This window comes from Ambystoma mexicanum, chromosome 12 (genome assembly GCF_040938575.1).
Source record: "Ambystoma mexicanum isolate Mex_15411 chromosome 12, UKY_AmexF1_1, whole genome shotgun sequence".
NCBI classification, from domain to species: Eukaryota; Metazoa; Chordata; class Amphibia; order Caudata; family Ambystomatidae; genus Ambystoma; species Ambystoma mexicanum.
The window spans coordinates 196,358,223-196,374,042 of record NC_090936.1 but is presented as its reverse complement, the minus strand read 5'-3'; the positions used below and the strand labels follow the sequence as shown (position 1 = coordinate 196,374,042).

Here is a 15,820-nt window from a genome sequence, read left to right as displayed (position 1 = left end):
ATTTGATAAATAAAGCAAGAAAGATAACACGATTGGTGTGGTTTATAGTCATAATGTCGACAACAAAAATGTCGACAGTCAAAAAGTCGAAAAAAAAATGTCAAAAAAAAAAATGCATTTTTTTTTCGAAATGGGGGGGTTCCCCCCCAGCCCCCCTTTTTTTTTTTTTTTTTATTTTTCCCTTTTTTTTTACTCCCGAACCCCTAAAATAAATATATAATTTAAAAAACCGAAAGTCGACATTTTTTTTCGACATTATTTTGTCAACATTTTTGTCTGTCGACATTTATTTTTCGACATTATGACTCCCCACCGATTGGTGTATTACATGAAAAGGGTTCAATATTCTTTTCTCTACACCAGCTGCAAAATTTGTTCCAACGGCAGCAGTATAAAGCCCTTTGTTGCTGGCCTTCTGGCTGAAAGCAACACCTCCATGACGTCATCCGGGAGATGCCAATCCTTGTATCTCAACCTTTCAGAAACCAGGCGTGTAGGTTGAGGGATCTGATATCCGGATGGAGAACTGGACCTCCCTTCTGTGAGAGAAGATCCTCTCTTTGCGGAAGACGAATCGGAGGGCAGATGGACATGTCTAGAAGATCCGGGTACCACGTTCTCCTGGCCCAATCCGGGGCAATTAGGATCATTGGTTTCTGGAATCTTCTCAACCTCCTGATCATTTGAGGAATGACTGGGACTGGAGGAAATGCGTACAGAAGTGGATACTCCCAGTCCCCTATGAACGCGTCCCTAGAGCTCCTCTCGGGGGAAATTCCCCCGATCGCACTTCCTGTTGATACTGGTGGCTAACAGATCCACTTGAGGGGTTCCCCAAAGGGTGAAGATCTCTTGAAGGACTTCCTGAATTAGTTCCCACTCGTGGTAGACTGTGTTCTGCCTGCTCAGAGCGTCCGCCGTCAATTTCTTCTCTCCGGCTAGGTGAACTGCTGATAGAGAGATTCCTTCTTGAATTGCCCAAAACCAGAGCTGCATTGCCTCTCTGCACAGTGGCAGTGACCCTACGCCTCCTCTTTTGTTGAGGTAGTGCATGGCCACTGTGTTGTCTGTCATTATCAGGACATTTTTTCCCTGTACTGATGGCAGGAAAGCTTTCAGCGCTAGTCTGATCGCTCTCAGCTCCAATAGGTTGATGTGTAGTCTGGACTCCGATGGAGACCAACAAACGCTGATGGTCAAGTCGTTGACATGGGCTCCCCACCCTGTGAGTGATGCATCCGTGACTACTGTTATCTCCAGCAATGTTTTCCAAAACTGTTCTCCTTTTAAGATGTTATCCTGACAGGCCCACCAATGAAGGTCTCGAGCTACTCTGTCTGGAATTAGTAGGAGATCTGACATTCTCCCTGAGAATTGTGACCACTGGGTCCTTAGTGCCCACTGGAGAGATCTCATTCTCAGGCGAGCCTCTGGCACTAGGAAGATGCACACTGTGCTCAGAGAGGCACAGCTTCACCTTACTGATGAGGCCCAACAAGGCTGAAACAACGTGTATGGGGTTGCTGTTGGTACTCTTGTTCAGAGAGGAATTGCCATAGCATGCCATAGCATTTCGGTGCTGGACTGCCCATGTGGGACAAAGACTGATATGCAAATGGATATTTCCCATCTTTGAAAGGTACAGTGAGCAAAAAGTGTGTGCTGCAAACTCTCATTTCAGAACTGGTTATCATGTTCCTTCTTGAGAGGAGCGCCTGCTACCTTTTTTTGAAATATTTGCCATGAGGCAGAGCAACCTCAAAAAGTCGAAAGCTGGTAGATGTTGGGCATTTTGAAACCTGGTGACCATCTGTAGAATATCTTGAGGCCTCACCTCTGGTGGCGAGCCTTTTCCCAGGGATGTGTCCAGGACTGCTCCAATGAACTGGAGTCTCTGTGATGGTATCATCTGTGACTTCTTTAAGTTGATGGAGAAGCCCAGCTTGTGGAGGAAGTGGCAAACATAATCTAGATGGATCTGAGCTTGTTCCGAGGAAACTGGTCTGATCAACTAGTCGTCTAGATAGGGGTAGATGTGAATCCCATCCCTCCTTATACTTGCAGCCGCCATTAGCTTGGTAAAGACCCTCAGGGCGGAGATCAGCCCAAATGGCAGAACTCAAAATTGATAATGAGAGTTGCCAATTGCGAACCTCAGGTATTTCCTGTGTTTGAGATGGATTGGCACATGGAAATAAGAATCCTGAAGGTCTAGAGATACCAACCAATCCTGAAACTGGAGGGCCTGAAGGATCTGAGAAAGAGTTACCATCTTGAAGTTGTCTTTCCTGAGGAATTTGTTCAATTCTCGCAAGTCCAAGATGGGTTTCAATCCTCCTCCTTCTTTGGTACTAGAAAGTTGGGGGAATACAAACCCTTGTTCCTCTCCACTACAGGTACCGGTTCTATGGCACCTTTCTCTAGCAGGTCTGAAATCTCCTGCATAAGGAGCGGGTCTGGATACTTCAAAGAGTTGTTCACTGGTGGATGACTCTGAGGAGTTTGTAGGAAAGGCAGGCAGTAACCTTGGCCAACTGTCTCCAATGCCCAAGTATCTGATGTAATAGCCTGCCATTCTGCTAGATGTTGAGTTAACCTGCCCCCTACTGGTGTCTTGTGAGGGGAGACCTCTGAGGGGTTTAGAAGCGGCTGACGCAGATGCTGAGGGTAAAGTAGCACCTGCTGGTGCAGATTTTGTACCTTTGACCCGTCCACCACGGGTGAATCGTCTCTGGCCCCTTTGAGCTGGCTGTCCTCTGCCTTTTCCGAATGCGGAGTAACAGCGAAAGGACTTACCCCTCCAGGATGTACCTGTGGGGCGATTTGGGGTTTGCCAGATTGCAGCCCCAAGGGATTTCGCTGCTGCTTTGGATGTTTGCAATTTCTCCAGGCTGTCATCAGCCTTCTTTCCAAATAGAGAAGTGCCATCAAAGGACATATTCAGAAGTCTGGCTTGCACATCTGGAGCAAACCCAGACTTCCGCGACCACGCAAATATGCGGATTGTGGTACACTCCGCCATGGCCCTGCTGATGCTGTCAGCAGAGTCAATGCCTGTTTGAAGGGACTCGCACATTGCATCCTTTCCATCCCTGATGATGTTTAAGAATGCTTCCCGTTCTTCCCCTTCTGGGAAACACTCAGCCGCAGATGTAGCATACTCCCAAAGTGTGTGGCTGAATCTTGCTAGCGTGCAAGTGGCGTTGATCGATTTAAGCGCCATACTACATACCGAAGAGTTTTTTTTTCATGGCGTCAAATCTTTTATCATCTGTGTCTTGTGGAATAGTGGGGTATGCCGACTTACTGTTTGATGAAGTCGCTGCCTGCACAACTAAACTCTCTGGAGTTGGATGTTTGCTTAGATATTCAGGATCTGAAGCTGATACTCTGTATTTAGCAGAGAGTTTTATTTACTGCAGGGATAACTTCAGGAGTCTCCCAATTTGCAGATATTTTTCTTTGCAGAGCAGCATGAAAAGGGACAACGGGATCCTCTTGGGGTCCTTTATCTAATATATCAGTAAGGTCATCTTGCTGAAAAGAAGGTGCAGGTGTAGTCCACCCCATAAATTCAATTATTCTAGCCATAAGAGCCCTATAAGGTATCTCAGTACATTCTCCAGGTTCTGGTCTAGCAAACTCTACTTCTCGAGGTGTATCTATACCACTCGCCTCATGTATAGACTCCTGTAGGTCTTTCAACCTATTTTCTTCAGAGATTAATTCCTCTGGAATGGGTACTGTAGTCCTTTGTAGACCAAAGGGACTCTCATTGTCAGAGTCCTCCCCTTCCTCATATATGGAGGACAAGCCTCTAAAGTAATCAGACCTAGGATATGGAGTAAAACCCATTTCTAGAGAAGAAGGAGCCAAATGTGTTGTTACTGCCTGAGAAAACATTGTGGTTGTCGACGTGGACATTGTAGGCTTCGACAATCCTGAAAAAAAGGTGTCAAACATTGGAAAAGGCCTCAATGAATTCGAGAGGATCGGAATCCTACTCGGCGTCGTCGAGATTGTCGATGGCACTCTCGACGTCATGGTCGGGGCTTTCGACATCTCTGGTGCCTGTGACGTAGTGGCAGTTCTAGGCTTATCCTTCATCGGAGTCGATGACGGTGTCGATGAGGCAGATTTATGGGTCGAAGGTCCCTTCGACAAAGGCGTTGATGACGCAGTCTTATTGCCTTTACTCGAGGGTTCATGGCACTCTCGAGTATTTTTACTCGCTGGGTTCAACGACTCGCAGCATTTTGGTTTTTCGGGTCTTTCACCCAGGGTATCACCTTTAGACGTCTCTGAGGGGGTCGAGGCCGCTTTCTCGAAAACGCTAAGCATTTTTTTATGGAATTCCTCCCACTTTGCCGGAGAGCTGTGTTTCGTGGGGCAGGTGACCTTTTCTGGGGAACTAGAGGAAGAAGAAGAGGGAGATCTATGGCGCCTCATTTTAGAATGTCTCTATCTCAAAGAATTATGGGAACCGCTTCGAGATCTCGATCGGGAATGTTTCTTTTGACAACGAGGAGACGAATGTCTCGACTCAGCCGAAGAAACTTTTGAAGGGGTAGAAGTTTTAAAAGCCTTACCTCTTTCTAACTTCCCCTTATGCTCCTTCAAGGCTTTCACCGTCATGGACATACAGTCCTCACACTCCGAACAGTGATGCTCCGATCCCAGGCACCACAAACAGATCCTGTGAGTATCCGTTAAAGATATTTTCTTTCCACAGTCGCGACATTTATTAAAACCAGACCGTGGAGTCGATGGTTCGGATGAAGATGCCATCGTTATAAATTTAGATTTTCGAAGAAATAAAAAGATTTTTTATGAAGAATGGAACCGAGCGTTACGTTTCCGAGGCTCACGAAGCACGGAAAAACAGAACTGAGCAAAGGACGCTGCGCGAGTCTATTTGTATTCAGGATGACATCGGCATCGATACGGAGGCTGTCGAGGGACACCAACTCGAGGGACGTAGACGTGCAGTGCCCTCTACTGGAAAAAATATCCGAGGGCAGCAAGCTGGAATGGATTATATCAAAGATCAGTAATATGTTGGAGGACACAATCCCTTCGAAATATGTTTACCATTGACCGCTCTATAGCCTGCTTCTCTAAGAATCTTCCACCATAAAGAGCTTTATCCAAAATGGGAGGATCTACCATTTGTGACCTTGGTATACGAAATTCTGCTTTCTCGTCCTTATCTGAAAAAAGATCTCTGGCGTACCCAGCTTGAAATTAAAATATTCCCATACAACCACTGGGTATTCATATCCACCTGTAGGCTAATCACTAACCTCGATCATTTTCAATAAATTCAAGGAGGCCAGGCAACCCTTGCCGACTTTATTATAAACATTTTGCTAATTGAAGAATTTTACATTTTCTAGACCTCGCTATCAAGAATAGAATTGATGTCTATTTTCCCATGCTAAATTGACTGAATTTAAATTGCCAGGACAGAGTAAACTGAAGAACGCTGCATTTGGATTGGTTCAACTAGTCATGCTTACTGAAAAAACACAATATGATCATTCTATTTGAGGTCCCGACAAACATTATTTGATACCTAATTTTTGAGACACACTTTGTTCCATACCAAAATCTGTAGCTGATTGCCTCCCTCGCTGTACAAAAAAATATCTTACAGCTGTTACCTGCAAAGCCATTTACAAAACTGTTTTGTTCCCCAATTTTGAGGGCCTGCCAGAGAGGAAACAACCAAGACAGGCAAATCTGTCGGGAAGTACAAGTTGCATTCTGGATCCATCAAGATTTTGCCAATGTCCATCCATCACTACATTGCTAGTTTGTCTCTGCACTCGGAACAATGTGTATTTGTATGTAGTGTGGATACATTGCCGGCTCTCCTCCTCCTATTATCCGACACAGCAATCTACAAAAAAGCACAGCAGGGAGAAGCCAATATTGCATGTAATCTGTGTGATCCTCTATAGTAGATCTTGAACCTTAGATGGACTCTTTACTGTGATTGTAATGCAGCCAGCACTTCCAATCCAACCTGAATGCTTCGCTGTCAACAAGCCCCTTCCCTAAGCTAGTTCAATCCACCAGGTCACCTATTACCCTAGAGAGAGATGCTAGTTTTTCACAGGAGGATCCCAGAGCCAGGACATTGATCAAGATGGGACTTAATGGTCCACCCGAGGTGGCAAATCTAGCATACATTTGAACCAGCACCCCGTCTACCACCTTGATAATACTTTGCTTGTTTTATAGATCCTCCCAGTCCTTTTCCATCTCGGGGTCATCATAATTGGACTTGCTTTGTTTAGACGTGGAGTAAATTAGATCAATTATATTGGATGGTTGCCTGTTTAGTTTGGGCAATGGTATATTGTGGGCAACCACAACAATGGGCCTCATTATGGGTAGGGCGGTCCGGAATTAACAGTGGCGGTAAACCCGCCGCCACTGTTAATTCCAGACCGCCCGATCCCGACCCCTGCAGGCGGAAGGTGATCTTCTCGCCAGGTCTGACCTGGCGGGTTGAACACCTCCCGCCTGCAGGCAGACGTGGAAACACCAGCACCATCACGAGATGGTGCCGGTGTTTCCACTTCCCCATTCCCATTGAGTCCTATGGGACTCAATGGGAATGGGGATTAACACCATTCCGCCTCTGTGACTCCTGGGACACCGGGCTGTAATGCCCTGGTAATTCCGGGAGTCACGGAGACGGAATGGTAATACGAGTCCGGCGGTAACCAGGTGGTTTTACTGCCGCGGTTACCGCCAGACTCCTAATGAGGCCCATTGTCTCTGCCAGAGAGGAAACAACCAAGACAGGCAAATCTATCGGGAAGTACAAGTTGCATTCTGGATCCATCAAGATTTTGCCAATGTCCATCCATCACTACATTGCTTGTTTGTCTCTGCACTCGGAACAATGTGTATTTGTATGTAGTATGGATACATTGCCGGCTCTCCTCCTCCTATTATCCGACACAGCAATCTACAAAAAAGCACAGCAGGGAGAAGCCAATATTGCATGTAATCTGTGTGATCCTCTAAAGTAGATCTTGAACCTTAGATGGACTCTTTACTGTGATTGTAATGCAGCCAGCACTTCCCATCCAACCTGAATGCTTCGCTGTCAACAAGCCCCTTCCCTAAGCTAGTTCAATCCACCAGGTCACCTATTACATAAGAGATAGATGCTAGTTTTTCACAGGAGGATCCCAGAGCCAGGACATTGATCAAGATGGGACTTAATGGTCCACCCAAGGTGGCAAATCTAGCATACATTTGAACCAGCACCCCGTCTACCACCTTGATAATACTTTGCTTGTTTTATAGATCCTCCCAGTCCTTTGCCATCTCGGGGTCATCATAATTGGACTTGCTTTGTTTAGACGTGGAGTAAATTAGATCAATTATATTGGATGGTTGCCTGTTTAGTTTGGGCAATGGTATATTGTGGGCAACCACAACAATGGGCCTCATTATGGGTAGGGCGGTCCGGAATTAACAGTGGCGGTAAACCCGCCGCCACTGTTAATTCCAGACCGCCCGATCCCGACCCCTGCAGGCGGAAGGTGATCTTCTCGCCAGGTCTGACCTGGCGGGTTGAACATCTCCCGCCTGCAGGCGGACGTGGAAACACCAGCACCATCACGAGATGGTGCCGGTTTTTCCACTTCCCCATTCCCATTGAGTCCTATGTGACTCAATGGGAATGGGGATTAGCACCATTCTGCCTCCGTGACTCCTGGGACACCGGGGCTGTAATGCCCTGGTAATTCCGGGAGTCACAGAGGCGGAATGGTAATACGAGTCCGGCGGTAACCAGGTGGTTTTACCGTCGCGGTTACCGCCAGTCTCGTAATGAGGCGCATTGTCTCTTTCTTCAGCTGATTTCACAGATCCTTCCATCTGCAGTGTAACGCCAAACCTTTCCTTACCACTTTGTTGACGGAGTCGTCTGCTTATAATCTGTGCGTTTCCAGTTTCTACTGCACACTACTCCACTTATTTTCTCAAACATGTTATCCTTTTGCTTTCTACTCTCATAACATTTGTTTATATTCGTTATTTAGCCATTTCCAAAGTATATATTCAGAGTAGGTCTCCTTCATAGCCAATTGCATATTAAAGTTCTTCTTTAAGTATACCTACAGTGGCGATTCAGTTTCTGCTGATCTAGTACTACAAGCTTTTCTCTGTCCTACTCTAAGCCCCTCCCCCCAAACTCTATTGTCCCAATATCTAAATTAGCACTTTGGAAAGTGGGTCCTAAAGGGTTTTCCACCTGAATTAGAATATCTTCCACCATATCAACTTTCAGATTAACCAACCAGGTCTTTGAGAACCTATATAGACTTTCTTCAAGTTAATCATGTTGTGCAAGAATGATTTTACTTCGACCTGTAAAAATTGCAGAAGATTGAACATTTTCTTTTCGCTCTTGTAAAAATCTTATTGATTAAATACAAATTAAAAAATTGTTTTTAAAAAAAGAATATCTTCCTGGTCTCAAAGAATGATCGCCATACTTGTGCTACCACTGATGGACTTTTCAGCCATGATAGTTTTCTCTTCTATTACCCACACTGTTTTCTTAAAAATGTGTTGGAATGTCCCAGACTGCACCCCGTTTCCTGCTGTATTCCCTTTCCCTGACTCCTATCCATCTCCACCACTCTTAACACCCAGGCTGTCCCCTTACAGAGTTTAAAGTGTCTTATGCTTCTTCCAACCACCACCCCCCAGATTCCCCGCACAAAGTCGTCATTGGCCTTGCGCTTCCCCATAATTCAGGGAAAAGCAATGAGTCACAGAACAGCAAGACTGTTCACTACTTGGAGTACCTTAATTAATTGTGAAACGTACACTGCACACAGTTCATGGAATTTATACTAATATACATACAGAGAGTGCGTGAGGTGCAACACATGCTGCTGTGTTTTTGAAAGGTACTTAGATAATGCAGGTCACACATTAAACCCTTTCTTCCTCTAATGTTCCAAATATTCAGTATTCACAATAATGTATCAGTTAAGATGACAGCGAAATCTCAATAAAACCAGAGAGGTCCCCCGCCTGGACTGCTTCATAGGCCATTCTGAGCTGGATATGCCAGGGAAAGCTTAGTGGCAAGAACACTGCTTCTCTCTACTAGGCTGCAATCAATAACCCCCGATCCTCACATTTTCCCAGTGAGTGATCCCTTGAATGAAAAATGTCGAGATTGGGGAAGAAGAGATGGGAAATGTCAGCTCTCTGATTTTACAATGTGTGCACTTTGCCATATTTGCTTATTCCATTTCTTTGTATGAATCTATGCACTCATTGTTTGTGGTCTATTAATGGTTTTTTGGAAGGGTTGATGGATACATAATTATTGAATGTTCTTTATTAAAAAGATAGACTATGTTTACGATATAACTAGCTCACTTTTCTTGATTCACACGTGAGCATGAAATGTTCATCATTGATGGATTCAATAATAGTTAAGAGGCGCACATAGAGGACGGGGTCTAGGTACGACCCACCTGAGGCACCCCATGTCTCTGCAAGGGGGGCCTTTCTTTTAGTGCATGACTTTGCTTGCTTCAGTATGAACAAGAACAAGGGGTACCTTTGAAACAGGAGGCAAAGGAGGATTGAAAGCAGGACAATGAAAACAGATCCCTTTTGAGGGATAGATAATACATGTAATCGTCATTCCATTTATGCAAATCAGAGTGTGGGATTTTACTAAAGACATGTTTTTTTAAAGGCATCTGAAGGTTTTGAATTACGTTTGCTCTGCATGTGCACTGGGTTTGAACAGCTGTTCTCTGCAGTGTGCACTGACAATAAGCATGCGTGGACGTAATGGTTTACTTAACCCTTTCCAGGAAGGTAGGTTGTTGCTTGTGATAGGTAATAGGGGAAATGAGTTCACTGCTGCCTTCTGCAATGGCAGATCACGGTGTGCAGTTATGCATTGGCATGTGGATTGGAAGCTATTAACATGCTGAGTTTTGAGCATTTAAAGTTATAATTTAGCCTCTACATTGTTTGAAATCCACAATTCACAGGAATTACATACATGTCGTGAATTATGGAAATTAATTAATGGCCCTGACAAAATCCACATGAATTATGAGAATGGAAATCACCACTGTTTTTTTTCTTCAATAAACACTATCAAACAACATACATCACAATTTGACATAACTGACCTTTGATCTATTTGGCCGGCCCCTCATACACAAAGGCAACAACACATGCACAATTCGCAAGAAATGTGGCATGTTTTCTGTATGTTGTTCTAGAGCAGTGAAACAGACCACACATGACAATTGCGATTGCTCTTTATTACACACACACACTTCTGGCAATGCACATTCTATGCAAGATGCATTCACTGCAATACAATGCCCTGGCTTCTTGTCTCCATCCAGCGCGGCAGAAGATCAGCCTCGTGTAATTGCCAGACATCTGCGTTTGCTGTGCAGCCCTGCAGCTGTCTCACTGGCTTCAAGTGCATCAGGTGTGGCTGTGGGCAGGCCCCTCAAGCTAGCGCATCTTGTAATCGTGAGATATTGACGCGTCGCACAGCTGGCCCTTGAAATCTAATTCTACGGTAAAATCCAGATCACGCTGCAATAAAGGGAGACAAAGCAGAGTCTGTAAATACAGTGCACTGGAGGGCAAGCGCGCGCTTCCTGCCATGCATCATTCACAGTGGACAAGCCTGGCTCCAGTAGCATTCGATCTTCTCCTAGGCTTTCAGACAAGCAATCGTATCTTAGTTTGACTCTGTGCTATAATGTCCACACAGAAGATCCCACAATAAGCCCAGGCCAGTCAATATGCTATGAAGCTCCCCAACGCATCGCATGCCATTTACTTTGTTTAAAAATAATGTTACTAAGAAATATCCCATAATCGGAATACACAAAATGAACCCCGCAGTGTTAACTGAAAATAACCCGGGTTTACATCGATGGTTTTATTCAGGTCTGGATATTTAAGATTTAAAAAACTGTCTTTTAAGATCGAATCCCAAACATGCATTGAGAAACGTGGTGCAGTTTGATAGGCACCCAATGCTATTTTCAACTTTGTTTTCACACAAATGCCCTAATTGAAGTGGTATCTCTTTTCTCACGTGCCCTCTCCCCACTGAGCTCCCCGGGTTTGTCAAATGTTATTGTGACCATGGCTTGCTGCGTAATGTCTCTCTATCCTGTCAAATGCCTCCTCCATTTCTTCTGAGACTGAACCGCTTAGCCTCTGTAGATCAGGTAGTCTTCTAGATTCTATATCTGACAAAGTTGACTTGTGTCGCTGCTGCAGTACTGCTAATTCTGCTAATTAACCAGCAGCGATTTTGTTGTAGCTTTGACGAAGTTCCCTGTCTTATTTTGGATATGATACTCCTAGTGGCATGAGCAAATGGCTTGTGGGGGGGTGGGGGGGTTGCGGAGGAGGGGCGCGGGGGAGAGGACCACCCTGAGATTGTTGATGATGAACCATGGTCGTTATGGGAAAGATCTCACTTAGCCAATGTCACTGGGAAGGGGATAGTCACATGCTAGGCAAAAATCATCATCATCATTAAGTTTATTTCAGAAATGCGCAGAACATTCCATAAAACAATACAAAATACATTATAAATATCAAACAATAAAATAATATCAAATCTCAGAAAAAACCCTGAAAATTCACATCCCCACCAGTTAATAGTCATACAGAGTCTCATTTCATGTCACACTTCGAAGCATACGATTTCTCAAATAAAGTGCTGAAATAAAGTGCTGATTTTAAATATGTGAGCAAGGGCCAACCCACACGGGGTGAGACTGCCCATAATAAATATATTAGAGAAGGCCGATATTGCACAAAACCCAGTTAGTGCAATAAGGGGCGTAAAACCGAGCCTCTTACTTTCGCATATGTGGGACAGAAAAATACCAAATGTGCAAGGTCCTCATATGGCGCATCACAGAGAGGGCAAGACCGATTAACATCCGGCCCCCCCCCCACCTCCCCCCAGACCAGGCCGCCACCGCTGCTCATATTGGAACACAATCAAACCCTGCCCTGGTTATAAGTACACAGATTGCAGGAAATTCTGCCCACAGCAAGTATTTCTGGATGCCAGGGGACGAAATGGTCGTTAACCCACCCTTCTTAGGTTTCAGCAGCTCCATACTTTCTCTATTAGCCACTCACATGCTCATAAAAGCGGGCTGTCCACAGTTTTATCTCACCACGAGAGCACATTTCGGGGCGGAAACAAAAGTGTGTAATGTTGACCTCAATTGCTTGATAACATGGGACAGCCATGGAAACTTACCACCCGGATCACTGGTAATCAGAGATATAATTCATGAGTGAGAACAGCTCTCTCATTGCCCCAGAGCATAAGCAAATGCAAGACAGGCTGCAAAGACACCACATCCACAATTGGCCTACAGTCCAGTTCCAGTTATACACCAACATTGGGGCCCGATGTCGGCAAACCCAGCAGTGTCTGGAAGAAATGATTCTCCAGTGTTTGGACAGCAGTGACATTGAGATATGATGGGTTATTTATAACACGCTTAATACCCAGAGGTTTCTAAGCGCGGACCGGGGATCGAACCTGTGTTGCTCGGTGTTGTCTTGCTTCAAAGGCGAGCATGTTGCCCCTGAGCTATCCTACCGAGAAGAGTAACCCCACAGCTCCATTCCAAATCTGGCAGCCCAGGCCCCCTTGCCTTTATGCACTTTGAGCAATAAGTCAATCGGTCTGGCTCTGAACATAGTCATAGCCCTGGTAACCCCACCCAAAGCCTGCTTAAACTGCACAGCGTGTTTTGTTATGTGGGCGGTAGCACACAAGCTGGTGGAAAATCTGCCCCGCAAGTAGTCGAAATAGTCGACCCTAGGGATCACACTGTTCTTACAATGTATGGCCCTAAATTTGACCATGCGCCTTCCCTTCCAGCAAGCCATCACTGCCAACTTTGCTGCATTAACCTCTAAATCTAACCCACCCATAAAACCAGCATAGTCAGAAATAAGGGACTGCAAAGCTCTCAGTACATGCCATCAACACAGAATCATCCACGTATACAATGACCGGCAGATGTTTGTTTAGGCCATTCATGTACAAGCAGAAAAGGAGAGGTGCCAGGACACAGTCCTGGCGCACTCCAAGTTCTACTGCAAAAAACCCTGTACAGTACCCATTGACACCACTACTGACGCTCGCCTGCGTGGAGTCATGCACTCTAGCCAAAAGACTCACCAAAGCCAGAGGACAATTCATGGACCTGGGAACATCCCACAGCTTGACATAAATCACCTTGTCAAAAGCAGTGCTCAGATCCATGCATGCCAAATAAATGGTCTCCTCCCTCAAATAGAGTGTTTGTGCAATTACCTGATAGAGGTTGAGGACCTGCTTTGCCGTGCCCAGCCCTGGCCGAAATCCCAACTGAACCGGGGAAAGGACCCCACTACTCATAACCCATTCCTCAAGGTGGACCAAGATGGCATGACCCAGGATGTTAAAAAGAGAGTCCAATAGAGAGATGGGTCTGTATGAGTTGGGAGATGCCCAGAGCCCCTTTCTGTAGATCAGCTGGATGATAGCGCTAGACCATGAGGGAGGTTTTGCTCCCTCTCCCCCCTTGCACAGATAGCATTAAAACCCTGGTCCAATACGGGGCCCAAAAATCTGTGGCATGATGAACAAGTCTGCCTGGGACATTATCTGGACCCGGAGCTCGATTACAGCATTGGCAACCTATATCTTTCTTGATCTCATCCATCGAGAAAACAATTCTTGTCTCATCGCCCTCAGTAACCAAACACCATGGACTGCCCACAGTGGTAGACCCACAGAGTTCGGCCCCCTGACAGTGACAGACACTATATAAGGTGGAGAAATGCTCCAACCAAGCTTTGTCAGGCACATTACTAACCGGGATGTCCAGGTTAAACTTATATAAAGGACCTCGCTGGGCAGTCTCCTAGAAATGTTTATCATTAACCCTAGAGGCACCAACCCAGGCATCCCAAGCTTCCTCCTCGATAGCCCTTTTCCGGATTGCCAGGACGTTCTTATAATGGGACCTGGCACTGATGATAGCATTTTTAGAAGCCCCTGGGCAGCTCGGAGTGAAAAGAAGATTTGACTTGGCTTTGGTACAGTCAGAATCAAACCAGCCCCCCCTCACCCCTTTTGCTTACAAGGGGCACTGGAAAACACAAAGGAGAGTTTGGTCAATAGTGATCCATACTCTTTAGAAATAGTTACAAAATCCAAGGTCCCCAACAGCAAGTACTCCAGTTCATGCGGGCTTTATTGGAATGCCAAAAAACAAGACTAAGGGGGAGGAAGACTGGGACCCTGTGCGCTTGTCAAGGCAAAAACCACTTTGTGCAAGAATATGAATCCAGTGGTATCCAGGTATGTAACTGCTGTTGGTGGTTGTGTATAAGAGGACCCTTGCCTGAGGTGTCCAGAAAGTGAAACGTTACACAAAGAAACACAACCACACTGCGCAACTATGATGTCCATTTATAATCAATGAACAGAAGTGAATGTAGTCGACACATGTTTCGACCAGCAGGTCTTCTTCCAGGCTGATGTGGTTTGTTTTGCAAAGCCCACTTGGAAATAAGTATGTGGGCCCTTGGATTATGTTAACTTCGCAAAAGCACAGAGACAGTCTGAATGCGATAGATATACATCCCTGCAAGTGCAGTATGTCATTCTGCAGCTCTCGTAACGCTGCTAAACAGCGACCACGTAAATTGGGATGCCTTTCTCAGTAAACCCTCCTTCATATCATGTCTCCATGTGTGTCTATGTTGGGAGGCATTCAGGGTCACCTCCAGGGGATACTGCTGGCCAGGCAAAACAGCCCTTGGTGCCAAGTGAATATCCAGCTTAATGGGGAAATGGTCACTATAAAGGTTATTTACCACGCCAAATCCCACTAGGTGATCCCAAACCTAACTGGGACATTAAAATAATCAATCGTAGAGCTTCCGATTTAGGATGAGAAAGTTACCTTATCTGGGATGTCTGTACTAAATTGGCCATTTGCTGCATGCAGCACCCAGTCATATAGATAGTGCCATAGGCGCAGCCCCTAAGCACAGAGCCTGGAATCGATCATGATCAGTCAAGGAATCCCCGCCAGCACATCTTGCGTATCATCATATAACAGATTACAAGGCTCACCCACCAGTTTTGCATTGAAATCGCTCCCCAGCACCAAGCACACACTGTCCAAAGTCAACCGGGGGATGAACTCCTCCAGAGCTGAGCCTAGAACACCCAAACAATTATTTCCATACTGTTTGTTCATGGCATTATGGAAATTAACAACTAATAGATCATCCAGACCGGGTCTATGAATCTTGACAATTTATATGAAAGAGACTGGGGCCTTCAATACCACCTGCTCACTCTCCAGTTGTGATTTAACCAAAATACATATAGCACCATAGTTCCACCCCCAGCTATTTTTCTCAGCCTGCACCAAGTATGAAACAAAACCGTCCACATTGATCTCATCTTGGGACCAGGTCTACCGGGTCTCTTGTAACAGGACAGCGTCCCCTTCTCTAAGTGTGGACTGCATCTCCAAACAGGCCAGCCTTGTTTTGGCTCTGGACACATTCCATGACAGTAGTGACATATACTTAACCCGTGAAGTTACATCAGTAATTATAGAGCCCCAGGAAATACGCAGTCCCACCCTCACAGCCCACCTTTTCCCATGTTCCCAATGCAACTGCCTTTAATAACTTCTTCTTCACAAGGGAAGTAACCGGGAGTTTCAAACGCTGGGATGAC

The 15,820-nt window shown here is 45.4% G+C and overlaps 1 protein-coding gene across 1 annotated transcript in view; it reads right to left on the bottom strand.

Moving 5' to 3' along the window:
- Positions 1 to 10,314: 10,314 nt before the first annotated feature.
- Positions 10,315 to 15,820, bottom strand: part of PRMT8 (protein arginine methyltransferase 8) — an 889,949-nt gene continuing 884,443 nt past the window's right edge. Inside the window, exon 10 of the mRNA XM_069628294.1 lies at positions 10,315 to 10,617. Coding sequence (XP_069484395.1) covers positions 10,534 to 10,617 — 84 coding nt within the window. The 3' untranslated portion in view covers positions 10,315 to 10,533. The remainder of the gene's footprint in view (positions 10,618 to 15,820) is intronic.